This window comes from Sciurus vulgaris (assembly GCF_902686455.1).
Source record: "Sciurus vulgaris genome assembly, chromosome: 3".
NCBI lineage: Eukaryota > Metazoa > Chordata > Mammalia > Rodentia > Sciuridae > Sciurus > Sciurus vulgaris.
The window spans coordinates 66,656,643-66,675,342 of NC_136463.1; the positions used below are offsets into that span (position 1 = coordinate 66,656,643).

The 18,700-nt window shown below is 41.8% G+C and overlaps 1 protein-coding gene and 1 pseudogene across 2 annotated transcripts; one reads left to right on the top strand and one right to left on the bottom strand.

Annotated features, from left to right (window-relative positions):
* The first annotated feature begins 294 nt into the window (after positions 1 to 294).
* PIGS (phosphatidylinositol glycan anchor biosynthesis class S) lies at positions 295 to 18,501 on the top strand. The gene is made up of 12 exons (XM_079135457.1): positions 295 to 431; positions 708 to 847; positions 933 to 1,044; positions 8,358 to 8,447; positions 8,743 to 8,834; positions 11,391 to 11,598; positions 11,820 to 11,962; positions 13,321 to 13,435; positions 14,828 to 14,973; positions 15,541 to 15,641; positions 16,653 to 16,863; positions 17,144 to 18,501. Exons 1-12 carry the CDS (start codon positions 392 to 394, stop codon positions 17,417 to 17,419), a joined length of 1,674 nt encoding a protein of 557 aa, XP_078991583.1. The 5' UTR covers positions 295 to 391; the 3' UTR covers positions 17,420 to 18,501.
* Positions 7,529 to 8,346, bottom strand: LOC306658464 (mitotic-spindle organizing protein 1-like; annotated as a pseudogene). Its single transcript has one exon. The product of its transcript is annotated as a mitotic-spindle organizing protein 1-like (transcript).
* Positions 18,502 to 18,700: the final 199 nt, after the last annotated feature.

Below are 18,700 nucleotides of genomic sequence, written 5' to 3' on the forward strand. Positions count from 1 at the left end.
CCTCAATTTCGCGATTGTCCTGCCTCAGCCTCCCCACTGTGTGCACCACTGCGCCCCGCTGCCCAGCTGATACTTAACGATCAGAATTGGCTCTAATAATCCTTAGGACTAGGAGTATGCTCTACTAGGCAGCAGGGAGACAGTCTTCACAGCGCCGAAACCGCACAGCTTCCACACCGCCCCTTCGGCGTGGGCATAACCTTTCAAACGCCCGGCGCCGATCCACAAAGATTCCGCCCACCCCTTGCGGACTTTTCCCGGAGGGCGTCGGAGGGCAGCTTGTGATTGACTGCGATCACCGTCGTGGTCCCGCCCCTCGCTGCGAGGTTTCCGATTGGGGAAGGCTTACGCTGCTCCGCCCCCTCGGCGGCCGGAGCAGCCGGAAGCGAGCATGGCGGCCTCTGCAGCCGCGGCCGCGGCTACGGATTTAGGTGCGGTGGGCATCAGATGGGGGCTGCGGCTCCTGGATTGCGAGGGAGGAACGCAGGGGTGGGGACTGAGGTATGCAAGAATCCCGCAGATGGGGGTCGGGGTGACTTCAGACGAGGTCCCTTCAGACTAGGGCCAGGGCCCTTCGCACTGGGATCTCCGAACGCGGGCGGAGGGAGGGCCTTTGAGGGCCGATTGCCCGGGCTCCTCTGCGTCCGCGGTGGAGCGGGCAGTCGAGCCCGTTTCCCGCGCCTCAATCTGTCCCTCGGTGCCTCCAGAGGTGGTCCGGGGCAAGCGTGCCGCCCTCTTCTTCGCCGCGGTGGCCATCGTGCTGGGGCTACCGCTCTGGTGGAAGACCACGGAGACGTACCGGGCCCCGTTACCTTACTCCCAGATCAGTGGGCTCAATGCCCTGCAGGTGAGACTTCAGTGGGGGAAAACTCGGGGACAGCCCACTAGCTAGGCGGAGACTCAGTCGATGGCCCTGATGCTTCTTCCTGCAGCTCCGGCTTATGGTGCCGGTTACTGTTGTGTTTGCACGGGAATCAGTGCCCCTGGACGACCAGGAGAAGTTACCCTTTACCGTTGTGCACGAGAGAGAGATCCCTTTGAAATGTGAGTTTCTGGGGGAGTTTATGGGTGTCCCATAACCTGTTAAATGATATCGCTGAATAAACAGTGTTTGGTTTGAAAAAAACTGGGACATCAAATTCAATGTTTATCATTAAGGCAGCAGTTTACTCATAAGTTATGCTACCTAATCAGAAGCAATCATTGCCCTTCAGAGTAGAGGGTAGGAAGTGGAATGTAATGGAAAGGACTGCAGTGTTTGAAATTAAATTGCATGTATACACAAGTCCTGTTCAGTTTTGTATTAAACACTTTTTTTCTTTTAACCCAGGGACTTTCAACCACTGAATCACATCCCTATCCCTTTTTTTAATATTTTATTTAGAGACAGGGTTTTGCTGAATTGCTGAGGGCCTCGCTAAGTTGCTGAGGCTGGCTTTGAACTTATGATCTTCTTGTCAACCTCTGGAGCCACTGGGATTACAGGTGTGCACCACCGCGACCAGCCGCATTAAACACTTTACTGAGTATTATGCACTTTTTAGTTACAGGAACTAGGGAATAAATAAGACATTGATAATGATTTCAGGAATTTTATAGTCAGGTTGGGGACAAATAACACACAGGCAAAAGAAATGACTGTAAAAGTATACAAGAAACAGGGATTGCCCTTAAGAAGGAGCATTTAACTGGGAGGAAAGAAAGAGAAAGTTTTGAGTGATATAATTTTTAGGATGTATTTTTAAAGGATATATAGGAATACAGGTTAAATGAGACAGGGAGAGAGAATTTCAGACAGCGAATAGCATGAGCCAGTAATAAGGATAAGTAATATTCATTATTTCTCATTGTGTGCCAGAAACTAGATGAAGCACTTTACACATGTTGTTTCATTTAATCCTTTTCTAACATTAGGATCTCTGTTTTATAAATGAAAGAAACAAGACTTAGAGAGTTTAACTTGTCCAAGATCACACAGCTAGTAAAAGGTGGAACTAGGGTTCAATCCAGGCCTGACTGATACCACTGTTTAAGTTTTTTTTTTTTTTTTTTTTTTTTTTTTTTGCGGTGCTGGGGATCGAACCCAGGACCTTGTGCTTGCAAGGCAAGCACTCTACTGAGGGAGCTTTCTCCCCAGCCCCCACTGTTTAAGTTTTTAACCAACAATTATATGCCTCCTGTGTAAAAGCATGGAAGGGTGAATCAATATGTTAAGGATTATGAACAGATTTTTAAATATTTAATTATTATTTTTAAATTTTTTAGTTGTCAATGGAAATTTATTTATTTATATGCAGTGCTGAGAATTGAACCCAATGCCTCACATGCTAGGTGAGTGCTCTACCATTGAGCTACAACTCCAACCCGCTTTCAGCAGTTTACCTTACTGGTATGAATTGAAACATGGAATGACTAGAGATTCAGGCTATGTTCGGACTGTGATGTGCCTGTGTGCCATTTACTTCCCAGTTCTTCAACTTGGTGTGGACATTAAAAACAACAACAACAACAACAACAACTCATATTTTGTGTGTGTATGGTACTGGGACCTGAACCCAAAGTAAAACAGGAAGAAAAAAAATTTTTAAAAGATAAATAAAATATGTTAAACATTGTTATAAGAAAAACAGCAGGAACTGGGCATGGTGGTGCATGCCTGTAATCAAAGGGACTAGGGAGGCTAGGCACAATGATTGCAAGTTTGAGGCCAGCCTCAGCAATTTAGCAAGACCCTGTCTCAAAAAAAAAAAAGGGCTGGCAGTGTTGCTTAATGGATAAGTGCCTCTGGGTTCAATCCCTGATTAAAAAAAGAAGAAGGGGTTGGGGATTTAGTTCAGTGGCAGAGCACTTGCCTAGCATGCACAAGGCCCAGAGTTTGGTCCTCGGCCTTGGGGAAAAAAAAAAAAAAGCACCTTCAAAGAAGAAGAAGAAGAAGAAGAAGAAGAAGAAGAGAGAGAGAGAGAGAAAGAAAGAAAGAAAGAAAAACAGGACAGAATGACAGGGAGATTTTTCTTGGGGAATGGGAGGTGAAGGACAGGATGACAGGGAGGTTTTCTTTGGGAATGGGAGGTGATTTCATTTTTAGTTGGAGTGACCAAGGAAGACTTCATTGTAAAGAGGTGAGGGAATAAACAGTGCACATACCTGAGAAAAGAGCTTCTTGGCAGGGGAAAAGCAAGTGTAAAGTCCCTGAGGTAGGAGCAGTGAGGTACCTTTCAGAAATTGAGACTAGACTGATGTGAATGAGGGAGAAAGGAAATGAAATAGAACGAGTGCGGTAGGGGGCGCCAAATCATGCAGGACCTGGTAGGCCATGGTGAGAGTTTTAGTTCTTATTCCAGATGAAAAGGGAAATCATTATTTAACCAGATTAGCATAATTTCTTAATATCACCTGATTCTTAAGTCAACATTCAGATTTCCCCAGTTATCTGAAGGTATCCTTTCACAGCTGGTTTATTTAACCAGGCTCAACACCTTGTATTTGGTCCTTAGTTTTTCTTTTTTTGGTGGTGGTGGTGGATCCAACCCAGAGGCTCATGCATGCTAGGCAAGCACTCTACCACTGAGCCACATCCTAGCCCCAACACATTACACTGGTTATGTCTTCTCGTACACTTTAACTATGTATTGGCCTTCCTTCTACCCCCACCCCCATACACTTCTTTTCATATCATTGATTTAGTTGGAGAAACTAGGTATCGTTTAATAGATCTCATATCCAGGATTTGGCAAATCACTTCCACAATTTTGGTAACTTATTCTTCTAGTATCCATATTTCATATAATCTAGTTTAGATCTAGAGATTTAATTAAAGCCAGATTCAATTTTTTAGGGTAAGGATACTTTATAGGGATATGATGTACTTCCTGTTGTTTTATGTCATAAAGCTATGTAATGGCTAGTTATCCATTTTGGGTGATGTAAAAGTATTTTAGTGAGTTCAGGTATGGTCAGCCTAATCTCTGTATTTTAAAGTTCCCTGTCAACCTGATGATTTCAGCATGTATTTGTTGCTGAAATTGATTTCATTAGCAGGTGTCAAATGGTGCGTTTTTTTGTTTGGTTGTTTTTTTTTAAGTTCTAGCATTTCTTCTACATTTACCTAGAATTCTTGTATAAAGAGGAACTTTCCCAATAAATTTTAGGTTCAATTTGTCAAGTTTCAGGGGGCAAAGAAATCTGTTGGGGATTACTTTATATATATAGATTAATTTGAGGAGAATTGATATTCTTACAACATTTTATCTTTCCATCTAGGTATTTCCTGGGTGTTTTAATACTTTCATTGTTATTGCAATTTGATTTTTATTAAAAGAATTATTTTCTAATTGGATATTGCTGGTATTTACACAGCTATTGATTCTTCTATATTCTTGTGTCTAGTCATCTTCCTGACTGTTATTAGTTCTTTATTTTTATTTTTTTATTTTTGTTTTGATACCAAGAATTGAACCCAGGGGTACTTAACCACTGAGCCAGATTCCCAATTCTTTTCTTTTTTTATTTTGAGACAGGGTCTCACTAAGGTGCTGAGGCTGGCCTTGAACTTACAGTCCTCTTGCCTCAGCCTTGCTCATTGCTGGGATTACAGGTATGCACCATGATCCCCTTGTACTGGGGAATGAACCCAGGGACTAATGCATACCAGACACATGTTCTGCCACTGAGCTACATCCCCAACCCTTTAAAACAAATTTTTAAAAAATATATTTTTAGTTGTAGATGGATACAATATCTTTATTTATTTGTTTTTATGTGGTACTGAGGATTGAACCCAGTGCCTCACACATGCAAGGCAAGTACTGTACCACTGAGCCCCAGCCCTTTATTTTTATTTTCTTTTACTTTTATTTTTTTAATTTAATTTTGTTATAGAGTCTGGCTAAGTTTGTCCAGCTAGTCTCAAACTTGTAGTCTTCCTGCCTCAGCTTCCCTGGTTGCTGGGATTATAGTCATGCCACCATGCCTGGCTTTTCCTTTTAAATATTTATAAGTTTTCTCTTTCTTCACTGAATACATTGGGCAGCAACTTCTGAAAGAACAGTGCTGAATAACAATATAAGAATAATTAATATAGCAGCCATCCTTGTTTTATTACAGACTGTAATGGAATTGCATTAGTGTTTTGTCATTAAGCACATGTTTTGATTTTTATCAAGACCATTTATTGAATTTAATTATATGGGGACCAGGGTTGGAATGATCATGTGGTTTTTCTTCTTTCTTTCTTTTTTTTTTTTTTTTTTACATGCCAATACCACCAAAATGGTTTTATTTTTGTTAATGTCAACATGTATAGCATTGGAATTATATCATTTTTGTTTTATTTCTTAAATATCACTTAAGTATGCATTAAAAATATACATTTAAATCCAGGAGCAGTGACACACACCTAATCCCAACTATCCGGGAGGCTGAGGCAAGAGGATCACAAGTTAAGGTCAGCCTGGGCAACATCACCAGACTCAGTCTCCAAATAAATAATAATTAAATAAATAAATAAATAAATAAAACAGCTGGGGATGTGATTTAGTGGAACCCACTGGGGTTCAATCCCCAGTATCACCAAAAAACATTTAAGAAATATGACACATTAACAAGGCCTTTGTAAACACAATCCTTTCTCGTATATTTTCCTATTTTGCTTCATATGTAAAATAATCTATAAAATCACAAATAAAACTATCAGCTCTTATGGCCTAGAAGTACATACACGTTTTGGAGTTTGAGAATAAATATTCTCCTTTATTTATAAATGGTATGTAGTATTTTCAGTGATTAGTATCATTCAAATGCTTATCACAGATTTTTATTGTCTCCCAACTTGTTCTAATAGACCTTTTCAGTTTACTGGTAAAGATGCCATGAATTAAAAGTCATAATGGTCAAGTCAAGATTTAAAAAAAGGACTGAGGATATTGCTCAGTTGATAGAGTGCTTGCCTTGCAAGCACAAGACCCTGGGTTCAATCCCCAGCACCGCAAAAAAAAAAAAAAAAAAAAAAAAAAGGCAGAGAAAATCTAAATATCACTAAATCTTATTAAAACCATGTCAGTGGGCTGGGGATATAGCTCAGTTGGTAGAGGGTGCTTGCCTTGCAAGCACAGGCCCTGGGTTCAATCCCCAGCACTGCAAAAAAAAAAACCCAAAAAACAAAAAAAAAACCACTTAAGCTTGTGTGAACAACAAATAACATTAATGAAGAATGAATACCATTCATTTAAAAGGTATCTAACAAAATCTAAAATTTAATCAACAATGAGATTAAATTCATATTAGCCTTGCAAAAAAATTCCACTGAGATTGTTATAGGAACAGAACCAATAATATCCTAAGTTTTCTAAAATTTATTTTTGAATCATCATTTGATAACGTTAAAACTTTTAAAAGGAAAAATGACACAAATGATTTTAGTAGGCATACTTATAATTCCTGATACAGTTCATTAGCTTTTTGTTTAATTACTAGAAATCCTTATTCAGAAAATATTACATGTTCATTGAATTGCACCACCTATGTAGTGATTTTATAATATATCCACATCATGTTTATTAGGTAAGAATTCCATTACTTTTATGTAATAAAAGTAAAAAGGAATTTTGCAATGTTGGCTATGTTCACTTTATACATTATTTTTAGGCTTTTGTTTATAGATATAAAACTTAGAAAAACATTCTAGATTAATATTCTTAGTTAGATGTAAATGACGCAAACTACAAACGAAAAACTAAGCTAAGTACTGTTATTTAAAAATCTAAGTTTCTAGAAATTTTATTTTTCAGTCCAATACAAAATTATCTAGTTCATACTATTAACTGCCCAGAAACTGTTTTAAAAAACTAGACATTGTAAAGAGCAGATTACCAAGAAATGTTTTGTATCCTCTTATTTTAAAAAACAAGATTCTGGTATACACAGGAAATTTAAATACAGATTCACATATGTTGGCTAAAATCCTGTCAACTTTCAGCGTGATACAACACAAAGGAGTTATTATGCATACAACAATTCAAAATTAAAGTTTATAATGGAAATGTCAACAAGTCATAACTACAAGCACATCAATACTGATGGATTCCCACTATACTTCAACCAGGTCGCAGGCAGATGTGCAGCATCTGATAGACAGATTGCTTAGAAATTAAAGCTATCAGAGCTATTAATATGAATACATAATAGAAACAGCAATGCCAAACATTAGGAGCCATTAAAAAAAAAGTGAATAAGATGTGATGCAAACACATTTGATAGGACTTTGGAAGCCACTTTTTACTGTTTTATAAAGCCATTATTGGTATCAGATCTGCAGTTTTGCCGCAGCCAGTATTCTGCCCCTGCCAATCCCCCACCATTTTACAACCAGATTGTTAGCCTGGGAACTTCCTAGTCAGTCATTGGTCCATTGTTATTAGCCCCCAAAATTCTACTACTTAAGAATAGCTCCACCACCATTTTCTCTCTCTCTTCCTCTCTCTCTTTCTCTCTCTCATTTTCTCTCTCTGTCTCACCCTGCCGGCAGACACTGCCTGTTCACTTAATAAAATCTCTTGTGTGAGTTCCCACATCCAGAGTGGTTTCTGGGTGCTTTCAGCTATGGTTTTATAATTCTTTTTAAAAGGAAAATTTTTTCTGCACTGCACATGCAGTAATTTCACTGTACATTCTTGACTACAATGCAATCTTCAAATCCTCTTGGAGAATTTGACATATTTCATCAGGATCTCTCCAGTCAGTTTGCCATATTTTCAGCAGCCTTTAGTGCTTCAGTAGCCTTGCAGAGTTCCTTAATAATGGATGATAAAGCTTCTGGGTTAATTCTTTGTTCACAAAGCCATACACAAATAGACAGTGTTTCCATCTAAGCCAGTATTCAAAATTCTTGAAATCTCAAAACAGAGTGTCCAGGGTCTCCCTCACCACATTCAAATTTGTGGCCGCCATGGTCCCCGGCGTGCTGCTGCCACTCGCCATGGCAAAGGCTGAGGGAGGCAGGAGAAGGGCCTGACCCCAAACTGGAGCGCCTTCCTTTCTCCTGGGCAATCACCGGTTTTTCTTCTTTCACCTGTTGATGTTAATGAATATTTAAATGACACCCAGTGAGGACAGTATTTCAGACTGAAAGACCCGTGTGTGCACAGGCAGAATCAAGAGCTAGAGCAGAAGGAAGAAGCAGGGTGTCATGTTTGCTTTCATCCATGCAGAAATAACTAGAGTTGGCTGTAGCTGCTTGATGTTGGGTGTTTCTTTGCAAACAACTATCTTGCTGTCCTCAGATGTTGGATAGTATTAGGTCTGGGAAGGTAGGCAAGGTCTGATGCTTGTTCTTCTCACCATGCTCTTTCCTTTCCCTCTAGACAAAATGAAAATCAAATGTCGTTTCCAGAAGGCCTATCGAAGGGCTTTGGACCATGAGGAGGAGGCCCTGTCATTGGGCAGTGTGCAAGGTAGGGGAAGGGGCAATTATACCATTTTGACCAGAAGCCCTCATTTTCTTCTGATCTCTAAGTATATAATTTCAGTGATTTGTCTTACTTTCAAAGCCACTTTGGGAAAGCAGGGAATGAAGTACCTTGAGTTTTAGCTTGGCCCAATGAGGACCAGAGTCCTCACTGGTTTACCTATTATACCTGGTTACTGTATCAGCCGAGTGAGAATGGAGGGGCGGCCTAGGCCCTCTGTTGGGGCTTGGGGAGTATGGAATGGCCTTGCTTGTGATGTAACACTTGCTTTTGTCCCCAGAGGCAGAAGCCATGTTAGCTGAGCAAAATGAGCAAGCAGAGGGCTCCATGATTGTGTATGTGATCTCTGAACACTCCTCACTTCTTCCCCAGGTACAGTTGGCAGAGCAACTGAGGCCTGACCTTTTCCATTTGGTTCATTCTCTCCTAGGTCACCTCCTTTTGTTTGTTTGTTTGTTTGTTGCTATACTAGGGAATGAACCCAGGGGCACTCTACCACTGAGCTACACTCCCAGACCCATAGATTGATTGATTGATAGGGTCTCTCTCTTAAGTTATTGGCCCAAACTTGGATCCTCCTGCCTTAGCCTCTTGAGTTGCTGGGATGACAGATGTGTTTGCCACCAGGCCAGGGTTGTTTACGTCCTTGTCGTAATGTTGTCTTATCTCCAATTTACTACACAGAACTGTTCTCATCTTTTAAAAGAAGAATGCCAATAGAGCCAGGCTTGGTGCACATGCCTATAATCCATGTCTAGTATTTCCGCAGCTCAGTAGCTGACGGTCTGAGGGAGGAGTGGTAAATTTAAGAGCTAGCCTCAGCAACTTAGCAAGGCCCTAAACAACTCAGCAGACCCTGTCTCAAAATAAAAATTAAAAATTGGGGGCTGGGGTTGTAGCTCAGTGGTAGAGCACTGTCTAGCATGTATGAGGCACTGGGTTCGATTCTCAGCACCACATATAAATAAAGGTCCATCAGTAAATAACTTAAAAAATTAAAAAAAAAAATGATTGGGAATGTAGGTCAGTGGTTAAGCACCCCTGGGTTCAATCCCTGGTACAAAAAAAAAAAAATAGTTAGGTGTGGTGGGTCATACCTACAAATCCTGGCTACTCAGGAGACTGAGGCAGGGGGTCATAGGTTCAAGGTCATCCTGGAACAACTTAGAGACCCTGTCTCAAGTGAAAAATAAAAGTGGCTAAGGGTGCTGGGAATGTAGCTTAGTAGTAGAGTGCTTGTCTAGCGTGCATGAGACCCTGGGTGTAATTCCAAGCACTGTCAAAAAAAAAAGGAAAAAAAAATACCAATGAAGACTTATTCATTGACTATAAGTCTTTCTAAATCCAAGAATTGTATGTGGTTTAAGTGCTTAAGGTTTAAGTGACCATATAAAATGGATAGAAATTGAGCTAGTGTGGTGGCATGTGCCTGTAATCCCAGGGACTCAGGAGGCTAAGGCAAGAGGATCATAAGTTCGAAGCCAGCTTCAGCAACTTAGGGAAACTCAACAACATATCAAAATAAAAAATAAATAGAACGAGGACGATGTGACTTGGTGGTAAAGAGCCCCTGGGTTCAATCCTCAGTAATCAAATATGTTGAAAAAATAAATAAATAAAAACATAAAATGGGCAGAAATCAGTGGGATTAAAAATAATTTTTAAAAAAATTGACTGGAGGGCGGGGGTATAGCTAGTGGTAAAGTTTCCATAGCATGTGCAATGCCTGGGTTGAATCCCTAGTCCCTAACAAACAATAAAACCAAAAACCAACCAAAAGGAAGCATCTGCTTGAATACGGTTGTGATGGTAATACAAATGATTGATTAACCTTTTCACATTAGAAGCAGAAAGCTGCAGGGAACTATGCCAATCTCTCATTTTCTTTTGAATTATAATGAAATATTTAAGATGAGAGAAAATTTTATGAACATGTATAAACCCACTCCCAGTTTATGAACTTCAGGATAGTTGGAGCCAGTGATCTCCATGGTTATATTCCATTCCCTTTCAGCCCACGTAATCATATTTGTGCGTAATTATTGCTTTTCTTTAGAGTTTAGTCACATGTCTATAAACAATATATTTAATTTTCCTATTTTTGAATTTATACAAATGGTATAATACATGTTCTTTTGCAACTTTTAATTTTTTTTGGTACTGGGGATTGAACCCAGGGGTGCTTAACTGCTAAGCCACATCCCTAGCCCTTTTTATTTTTTATTTAGAGACAGGGTCTCATTAAGTTCTTAGGGCCTTGCTAAGTTGCTGAGGCTGGCTTAGAACTTGGGATCCTCCTGCCTCAGCCTCCAGAGCCACTTGGATTACAGGTATGTGCCACCACGCCTGGCTGCAACTTTAATTTTGTTCAAAACTTATGTTTGAGAGATTCATCTGTGATAATTCATACATTTGAATCTGTTTCATTGTATAAAAGTAAACATGCTTTATTAATTCTATTGCTGATATACATTTGAAATATTTCCAGTTTTTCACTGTTAGATAAAATGCTGTTGTGAACATTCTTGCATTTGCCTCTTTGCCACATGCTATTTGCATAAATCAAATTTTCCAGTTCTTTATTTCTTCTTTTCTTGTTCAGTCTTAGTTTCCTGTTCACCATTTTATCAGCCCCTAAAAATTAAAAAAAAAAAAAAAAAAATTTTTTTTTCTCTTTATTTTCTTTATTTTTTTTGCAACTAAGCATTTGGATGCTGCCTGGACTTGTGACTTCTGGGAAAATCAAAGAAAGGAAAATATATGAGAACACATAAGTATGTCTACAAATCAGAAAAACTGAGTTAATAACTCACCATGACTCCAGAGAGGAGTAGCAAAAGGCCAGGTTCTCTTAAGACAGGAGCCAGAGTACCTTTCTGCTTTTTTCACTGATCCATGGGCATTCTGTCCCCTTTTGACCCCTCACAGGACATGATGAGCTACATCGGGCCTGGGAGGACAGCAGTTGTGCGAGGGATAATGCACAGGGAAGCTTTTAACATCATTGGCCACCGCATAATCCAGGTAGCCCAGGCCATGTCCTTGACTGAGGATGTACTTGCTGCTGCTCTTGCTGACCACCTTCCGGAGGACAAGTGGAGCTCTGATAAGAGACGTCCTCTCAAGTCCAGTTTGGGTAGGGAACCAGGCTTTGCCATAGGAAGAGAAAGGAAATGAATTATATGGAGGAGGAGGGAAATCTGCATGCAAACTCATTATTTTCTTTCTCTCACTCAACTTTTTCCATGATGAAAGCTAGCCCCATTCAAGGAGAAAGTTCAGCATACTCAGGGGTATAGGCTGTCCCTTCTCCTTTATCCACAGGAGACTCAGATTTTCTGACTCCTGTTTTTGTAGGCTATGAGATCACCTTCAGCTTGCTCAACCCAGACCCCAAGTCCCATGACGTCCACTGGGACATCGAAGGGGCTGTTCGACGCTACGTGCAGCCCTTCCTAAATGTCCTTAGTGCTGCTGGCAACTTCTCTGTGGATTCTCAGGTGAGACTGGGAGTGAATTGAGTTTTTTCAAAGTCCGTACATATTTAGTGTTTACAAAATGCATCTGTACTTGCATCTCTTCAGGTGTGCTGATTCTTTGGCATTTTCCTGTGTATATGTATACATGCCAGTGTCCTAAGGGCAGGAACTGAGGTGTCAGTGTGTGTGTGTGTGTGTGTGTGTGTGTGTGTGTGTGTGTGTGTGTGTGTGTCTGCCTGTCCCTTTAGGGAAGGTTCTGGTGTCTTTATTTTCCCTCCTTGGTGTCCTGCTTAGGGTTCCATCAATGTTAACCAACCACCTTCTTTATGACTCCCTTTAGAACTCTATTCTGGGGTGTGTCTAAATGTTAATGCCTTCAGCTATCTTTAAGGAATTTATCAAAAAAATAAAAAGCTTCCTGAAATATGGAAACCTAGTAACAATAAAGATGGGAAGAATGTAACTTTCTGTATAACACCATGTCCTTGTAGGGAAAAGATGGGAAAATTTATCAGGTCTTGGTAGTGGGAGTGATTGCTTCTGAATAACTGATTTGATTTGATCTTATAGACACTGAATTATGTTGTTCTTTATTTCTTTGTTCACACTGCTAGAAAATCTTATAAAATGTGGTTTTCAAGCCCATATTCAGTGTATCAATTTTATCCTTGGCACTAGGCATGGTGGCACATACCTGTGATCCCAGTGACTTTTGAGGCTGAGGCAGGAGGATCAAGAGTTCAAAACCAGCCTCACCAACAGCAAGGCACTAAGCAACTCAGTGAGACCATGTCTCTAAATAAAATATTGAATAGGACTGGGGGTGTGTCTCAATGATTGAGTGCCCCTGAATTCAATCCCAGTATACCACCCCCCTGAAAAAAAGTGGGGGGCCTAGGGATGTGACTGAGTGGTAAAGCATCCCTGGATTAAATCTCCAGTACCACAAACCTCCCAAAACAAAACAAAACAAACCTTTATCTTAGGCTTTGTTATTTGTTTACTGCACCTATTTTCTCTTAATCCTGATTTGTGTCTCTCTCTCTCTCTCTGTTTCCTTTTTTTTTTTTTTTTTTTTTTTTTAGTATTGGGATTGAACCCAGGGACACTTTACTACTGAGCTACATCCCCAGCCCTTTTTATTTTTTATTTTGAAACAGGGTCTTGCTAAGTTGCTGAGACTGGCTTTGAACTTGGCAAACCTCCTGCCTCAGCCTCCCAAGTCTCTGGGATTACAGGCATGCACCATTGTACCTGGTTGATTCCTGTGTTTTGCCTTGTCCTAATTGTATCTCTTTAAAACACCTCAAATCTTTTTTGGGACAAAGCAGGTCATAAATCAATTTTTAAAAATAACCTCTTCCTTCTTTGCTCCACAGATCCTTTACTATGCGATGTTGGGGGTAAATCCCCGTTTTGACCCAGTCTCATCTAGCTACTACTTGGCCATGAATAACCTCCCCCATGTCATCAACCCAGTGGAGTCCCGTCTGGGTGAGCTCCTGAGGATGAGGGTATTCCTGCCAGCCCAGAGAGGGACCCCAAAGGCATAGCCTGTGTGGTTGGAGGCAGGTTGTATATAGTGATGGGTTCGTCATGGTTGAAATTGGTCTGAGGGGAGCTGGGGAAATGATCTCCTTTTTCCATGATTCTAGGTTGACATCGATCCATCAGTGGGGTTTTTTTTGGGTTTTGTTGTGTATTGTAGCTGAGGGGATTAACTCAGGGCTCACAGCCCTTTTTGATTTTGTTTTTTATTTGGGACATGGTTTCAATAAGTTGGCTTAAGGCCTCTCTAAGTTGTTGAAGAGCTGGCTTTGAACTTGGATTCTCCTGCCTCAGCCTCTGTAGGCCACTGGGATTACAGGTTGTGTGCTGCTGTGCCTGGCTGACATCTCTATCTTTACCCCTGTCTTAACCCAAAATCACTATTAATCATGATTTCCCAGCACTTTAAACAAATGGATAGCACTGGGGTCCCCTCTCTTGAAAGTCAATCTGAGGGTAAGATAGCAGGTACACATCTAGGAAAGGCAGGAAGTCCCTGGAGGGCAGATTTGAAATAGACAGTTCTGATTGAGGGTGGAAGATCCTTGAAGTCTAGCATTATGTTTTTTCATTTTTGGGGTGGTGCCTAGGAAGAGTGGTGTGGCTAAGAGCTACAATACAAGCAGATCAAAGTGAGTAAATCATTAATTATAAAGTTCAGGCACCACTGGTAGGCCAGTATAGACTACAGCCTGTGAGACCTGAACAAATTGCTCCTCCATTGATTATTTTATTCATTTAGCAAACTGGCTGAGGGATTGCTTTGTGGTAGTGCTGAGTACAGAAATGGCAAGGCAGTTCAGGCAAAAGAGAACTCTGAGCTTAGATGTAGAAAAGTAAGAGAGCATAGACATTCAGAGAACTCAGTTTAGTTCAGTGTGACTGAAATGTGAGAGAGTGACCAAAGATGAGGCTGGCAAGGCATACAGATGTCAGATTGTAAAGGACCATATCAAGGAATTTAAACTTCAACCTGGTATGGATGGCTAGTCATTGAAGGATATCAGGGAGCTGACACTAGGTCACATTTACACCTGTGCATAAAACTATTTACTGTAACACAGTACATTGGATAGTGACCAAGAGAGCTGTGTAGACGATTAAGGGGGGGCCTCCTCAAGGGGATTCAGGGGCATTGTGGGGCTAAGAACTATGCTCTATCTCAGGAGTTCAGAGGTCTTTTACTCAGAAACCCAGGGCTGGAGAATATCCTAGTGATTACCAGTCAAGGAAACTGAGTCCCAGAGTGAGTGACGATCAAGTTAGATGCTAACCTAGAACTAAACTCTGGGTTGAATGTGTTTTGGTATCCTAACACCCCTTTTCTTTGTTCCACAGGATCGAGTGCTACCTCCCTGTATCCTGTGCTCAACTTTCTACTCTATGTGCCTGAGCTTGCCCACTCCCCCCTGTACATTCAGGACAAGGATGGGGCTCCAGTGGCCACCAATGCTTTTCACAGTCCCCGTTGGGGTGGCATCATGGTAATAGTTGCACTATGCAGACCCAAAAGCCGAGCTTCAAGAACAGACTGATGTTCCGTGAAAGTGTTCCTTTGGCTTTCTTCTGGGGTCCTTTATGGCCCACCCTATTGGGGAGAGGCAGGCACCAAGGACATGAGAGTGCTGTGTGCTCATGTCCTCCTTTAGCCCTGCTGTTTCTCATTTCTGTCAGTGTTTTCTGTACTGTGATCCTTTTGCACTTACCAGCTTGCACTTAGGAGCATGCTCTGTGCTCATCTTAGGTCCTGGCTCTCTCTGGAGGAGTCTCACAAAGTTAGGAACCTTGTCTCCCCATTAGACTGGGAGCTTCTCATGGATTGGAACTGTAAAATGGTATAAAGTTTTTATTTTACAGGACTTTTGAGGGGGTTGAGATAAGTTACTTAAAATTTCTTAGAGTAGGTACTCAAATATTAGCCATGCCACTGGGTTTGTAGCTTCCAGATAGCAGAGAATATGTCTTCCTTTTCTCTTATGGCCTGCAGAGTGCTTAGGACAGAGCTGTGCACAGTGTGGTGTGTGGTGGAAACCTTACTCTCCCTCTTTCAGGTGTATAATGTTGACCCCAAAGCCTATAATTCCTCGGAGCTGCCAGTAAGAGTTGAGGTGGACATGGTGCGAGTGATGGAGGTGTTCCTGTCTCAGTTGCGGTGAGGTCCTGGGTGATCCACTTTGGGGCCTGGCCACCAAGAGTTGCCTTAGTGTTTTTGGCTATAGGGGATGCAGAGTAGAACGAACTCTCTCCTGCTGGGGATACTTTGGCTGTGCCTACAGCTTCAGGGAAACCAAGAAAGGTTTCCAAGGACCTCTTCATCCTTCTAAGAAGGACTATTGACTGATAAAACCTGTTTTCAGGAAAACAGGTACTTTCATGGAAGTCAGGTACCTGGGATTTGACTAGGGATGTTTAAGAAAAAATTAACTAACTGGACATTATGTTGAATGCTTGTAATCTCTGCTATTCGGGAGGCTGAGGCAGGAGGATCAGAAGTTTGTTTTTTAGTTTTTTTTAGTCAGGGATTGAACCCAGGGGTGTTTAACCATTGAGCCACATCCCCAACCCTTTTTAAATATTTTATTTAGAGATAGGGTCTCCCTGAGTTCTAAGTGCCTTGCTTAGAGCTGAGGCTGTTTTTGAACTTGTGATCCTCCTGTCTCAGCTCCCAACTCTCTGGGATTACAGGCATCTGAGAAATTTATCAAGACCCTCTTTCAAAAATAAAATAAGAAGGCCTCGGAGTGTAGCTCAGGGGTTAAAGCCACCGCTGGGGTTCAATCCCTAGTACCAAAAAAAAAAGTTGGTCTGGATCATACCTTAACTTAGTCCCACTGGCCCTGTTTTGTTCATAGAGAGGGTAAGGAGGGGATTTCAAACCAAGTTGGTGTATCAGAAAATATTTTAGCTATGGAACCTTTTTCAAACAAGATCTTGGAAGTTCATTATAGAAACCAGTGAAAATGGAAACACTATGGTTGAAGCCAGGTTTGGAGCACTGGATTGCTTCATTCTTACCAAGAACCATAGGGGTATTGCTGCTCATCCTCCATATCCCATAAGCTTCTTAGTATAATTGAAAATCACTAGCCTAGGGCAGATCTTCTAGGATTCTTAGTCATTGTCTCCCACCTTCTTGGGACCTCTTCCTTTGTTGTCCCTGCAGACTGCTTTTTGGGATTTCTCAACCCCAGGTGCCTCCAAAATGCCTGCTTTCAGGACCTAAGAGTGAAGGATTAATGACCTGGGAACTCGACCGTCTGCTCTGGGCTCGGTCAGTGGAGAATTTGGCCACAGCCACCACCACTCTCACCTCCCTGGCCCAGCTTCTTGGCAAGATCAGCAATATTGTCATCAAGGATGATGTGGCATCTGAGGTGAGTGGGGAAGGGATGGATTCTGTGGTCTAGAACTGGGCTAAGGTATGTGTGGGCCTGCCATTCTTAAATGCCCCAGTTTCCTCTAGGTGGACATGCCAGGAGTCTAGATGAGAATGAAGGAAGATTTCAAGTTGATTCTCAGAAAATAAATCATAGACTTTTTAGGTTGGCTTCCGTATATACTGGGTGAACTCCAGACAGCCTTCTTGGTAGATGGAAGGTACCCTCTACGCCAAGCCAGGACATATTGGTAACCCCCATCTTCTCCCCTTCCTAGGTGTACAAGGCTGTATCTGCAGTCCAGAAGGCGGCAGAGGAGTTGGCCTCTGGGCACCTGTCATCTGCCTTCGTTGCCAGCCAGGAAGCTGTGACATCCTCTGAGCGTGCCTTTTTTGACCCTTCGCTCCTCCACCTCCTCTATTTCCCTGATGACCAGAAATTTGCCATCTACATCCCACTTTTCCTCCCTATGGCTGTGCCCATCCTCCTGTCACTTGTTAAGATCTTCTTGGAAGCCCGCAAGTCCTGGAAAAAGCCTGAGAAGATAGACTGAATAGGGCAGTATCTCAGTAGAAAGATTTTTTTTTTTTATGGCCAAGGTGGGAGGTTATTAGATTGAGAGGCACATAACTGGGGCCTATTCGGGACAACTTACATATCTCCAGTCTCCTCCATTGGCTATCCAACTGCTTAAGTACAACACTACAAGTTGTTTTCATCTTTTCTTCCCTTCCCATTCCCCTGGTTCAGGTTGTCACTCCCAGTTTCCTCTAGGTGGACATGCCCTAGATCCTCAAGAGGCACATCTTCTGGGCCCCCTTCTCTGGCTTGAACTTGACAGTCCCTGAGTATCTCCCTTTGGGGATGGGGCACCTTGTGCTTCTGGCCTATTAACCTGGCACCTTCTTGCACTGAAAGGGAGCACTAAGGGGAAGCCCTTGGTTGGATTGTAGCCTCCTCCCCTCTGCATTTCTCCCTAACCCATCGGGGAGATCACCTCTGGGACCTTCTTCCTTCCTCCCCTTCCTGCTGGCGGACTTCACTTGTTGGGTACAGCCTAAGTCCAGGAGGCAGCAGCTTAGGACCTGGTGGTATGTGTATGGCAGAGTTTGCCTTCACCCTCTCAGAGAGGCAGTGTGATGTACTGGGGAAATTTCTAGACTTAGAATCCAAAGGCTTGAATTTAAATCCTTCTGCACTAAACTAGCTAGGGAGCTTTGGATAAGCTACTTAGTCTCTCTGAGCCTCAGTTTTTCATTTGTTCAACAGCATTGATGATACCTCCCTCAAAAGGTGGTTGTATGGGTAAATGTTATAAACATGTGAAACTGTCTGGCATATATTAGGCTTTTAAAAAAGTTGTATCAGGCTTTTTTTTCTTTTTTGTAATGGGATTTAACCCAGGGGCATTTTGCAACTGAGCTACATCCCTAACCTTTATTAATTTTTATTTCAAGACAGGGTCTTGCTAAGTTGTTTAGGGCCTCATTAAGCTTCTGAGGCAGGCCTTGAACTTGCAATCCTCCTGTCTCAGCCTCCTGAGTCACTGGGGATTACAGGTGTTCGGCCACTTGCACCTGCATATCAGGTTCTTAATAAACATTGGTTGAATATGAACTGAAATGATATGAAGTATGAGTATGACTTTCATTCATGTGCAAATAACTGTTTTCTGAGCTCACAGTTCTACCTTGTTCCTCTGTCCTGAATAGCTTTGGGGTGGCTGGGCACCAGGATTATGGTCCCTCTGCATGTCCTGGATACCCAAGGCTGTTAGCATCTGCTTTTGCTATATAGCAGGGTTTCTAGGAGAGAATGCTGGTACCAATGAAGG